This window comes from Mandrillus leucophaeus, unplaced genomic scaffold (assembly GCF_000951045.1).
Source record: "Mandrillus leucophaeus isolate KB7577 unplaced genomic scaffold, Mleu.le_1.0 Scaffold365, whole genome shotgun sequence".
NCBI classification, from domain to species: Eukaryota; Metazoa; Chordata; class Mammalia; order Primates; family Cercopithecidae; genus Mandrillus; species Mandrillus leucophaeus.
This window is the reverse complement of record NW_012103865.1, coordinates 1,436,229-1,438,666: the sequence shown is the minus strand read 5'-3', so window position 1 is coordinate 1,438,666 and position 2,438 is coordinate 1,436,229. Positions and strand designations below refer to the sequence as shown.

General features: G+C 38.2%; 1 protein-coding gene across 1 annotated transcript; it reads left to right on the top strand.

The window, feature by feature from the left end:
• Positions 1-3: 3 nt before the first annotated feature.
• On the top strand, positions 4-891 carry LOC105546683 (cTAGE family member 15-like; the record flags this gene model as incomplete). The annotated part of the gene is made up of 1 exon (XM_011989942.1): positions 4-891. A coding segment is annotated over one exon (888 nt), but the record flags the coding sequence as incomplete, so codon positions are not given.
• Between the last annotated feature and the right edge of the window lie 1,547 nt (positions 892-2,438).

Below are 2,438 nucleotides of genomic sequence, written 5' to 3'. Positions count from 1 at the left end.
GAAAATGCTCACAACAGACAAAAATTAACTGAAACAGAGTTTAAATTTGAACTTTTACAAAAAGATCCTTGTGCACCTGATGTTTCAAATACAGCATTTGGCAGAGGGCATTCCCCATGTGGTCCCTCACCATTGGGTCAGCCTTCATCTGAAACCAGAGCTTTTCTGTCTCCTCAAACTGTGTTGGAGGGTCCACTGAGACCCTCTCCTGTGCTTCCGGAGGGAGAAGGAAGAGGCCCAAGAGGCCCAGGGAATCCTCTGGACCATCAGATTACCAGTGAAAGAGGAGAACCAGCCTGCGATACATTAACCGATCCTCTCAGGGCTCCTTCTGATACTGGGTCCCTGTCATCTCCATGGGAACAGGGCCGTAAGATGACGTTTCCTCCACCAGGACAATCATATCCTGATTCAGCTCTTCCTCCACAAAGGGAAGACAGATTTTATTCTAATTCTGATGGACTGTCTGGGCCAGCAGAACTCAGAAGTTTTAATGTGCCTTCTTTGGATAAAATGGATGGGTCAATGCCTTCTGAAATGGAATCCAGTAGAAATGATGCCAAAGATCATCCTGGTAATTTAAATGTGCCTGATTCATCTCTCCCTGCTAAAAATGAAGCAACTGGCACCAGCTTCGTTCCCCCACCTCTAGCTCCAATCAGAGGTCCATTGTTTCCTATGAATACGAGGGAACCGTTCATGAGAAGAGGACCTCCTTTCCCCCCACCTCTTCCAGGAACCGTGTTTGGAGCTTCTCGAGTTTACTATCCACCATGGGATTTCCCAGGTCCACCACGTGCTCCATTTGCAGTGAGAAACATCTATCCACCGAGGGGTTTTCCTCCTTACCTTCACCCAAGACCTGGATTTTACCCCAACCCCACATTCTGAAGGTAGAAGCGAGTTCCTGTCAGGGTTGATTCTGCCTTCCAAGGAGCCTGCTACTGAACAACCAGAACCACAGCAAGAAACCTGAGAATATTTTTGCTCTCTTCAAAAGTAATTTAGACTGATCTCATTTTCAGTTTAAGTAACGGCTGTTACTTAAGTGATTACACTTTTCTCAAATTGAAGTTTAAGGAATTATAGTTCTTAGTATAGTAGTTTGTAAATAAAGATGATTTAAATACAAATCTATGAGTAAATCATTTCCATTTTATTATTTCTAGATTGTATAAATTTTAATCTCGGGAACTAATCCACTACTATAGCAACAACAGTGGGAGTTTTATATATGTAATCTCGCAGGTGGGGAGGCTTTAAATTCTAAAGGCTGTGTCTTCATGCCAAGAAGTGTATTCACTGTGGTTGTAGATAAATGAGAAAGTAACTTTATGCTTAATTAAATAAATTTTTGTTGACTTTTTTAAGAAAGAAAACTGCCAGAACTGAAAGGAGATATAGACGAATCCACAATTATAGTTAGAAACTTCCTCATGCCTTTTTCAATAATTGATAGAACTAGACAGAAAATCAGCAAGGAGTGTTGGCTTTGGCAGCACTTTCTAAAATTAGAATGATGTAGACAAGACTAACACGGTTCCTGCATATAGATTACACAAAATTTTGTGAAACATTTCATATTTTTAAAAAGAGGAAAAAAATCAACAAGAATATAAAACAACTCAAAATGCCATTAACCAAAAGAATCTTTTTGGCATTTACAGAATATTCCACACAATAGCAGAATACATATATTTTTTTTTGAATTCTGACAAAACATATGGCAAGATAGAGCTATCCTAGGCCCTAAAACTCGCCACAACCAATTTAAAAGAGATAGTAATCATCCAGAGCAGGTGAAAACCACAAATCATTGTAGGGAATCCAATTAGAAAACAGCATAAGAAAGATATGAAAATCCCTAAACGTTTGAAAATTTAAAAACACACTTCAAAATCGTCTATTGGTTAACAAAGAAGTCTCAAGGAGAAATTTAAAAATACATTGGACTGGATAAACATGAAACTGTGACATATCAAAGTGCTGAGAAGGAAACTTATAGCAATAAATGCATGCATTAGGAAAGAGGAAAAGTCTCGAGTGAGCAATAGATTTCCACCTCAGGAACCTAGAAAAAGAAGAGCAGAATAAACTGAAAGCAAGTAGAGGGTGGGGATTAATGAAGATAAGAACAGAAAACACTTACATTTAAAAGAGAAAAACAATAGTTAAATCAATGAAACAAAGAGATAGCTCTGTTAAAAGATTAAGAAAATTTAGCAAACTCAAGCAGAAATTAAAAGGAAAAGAAAAGACATACATTTTAAATATCATAATGAAACAGGCGATATCACTACAGACACCGCACATCACAAAGGACAATCAAGGAATATTACAAACCACTCCACACACATAAATTAGACAATTTAGACAAAATGGACAAAATGCAGTGTTCCTGCTGCGACACAAACTAACTCAACTCACCACGCAGGAAT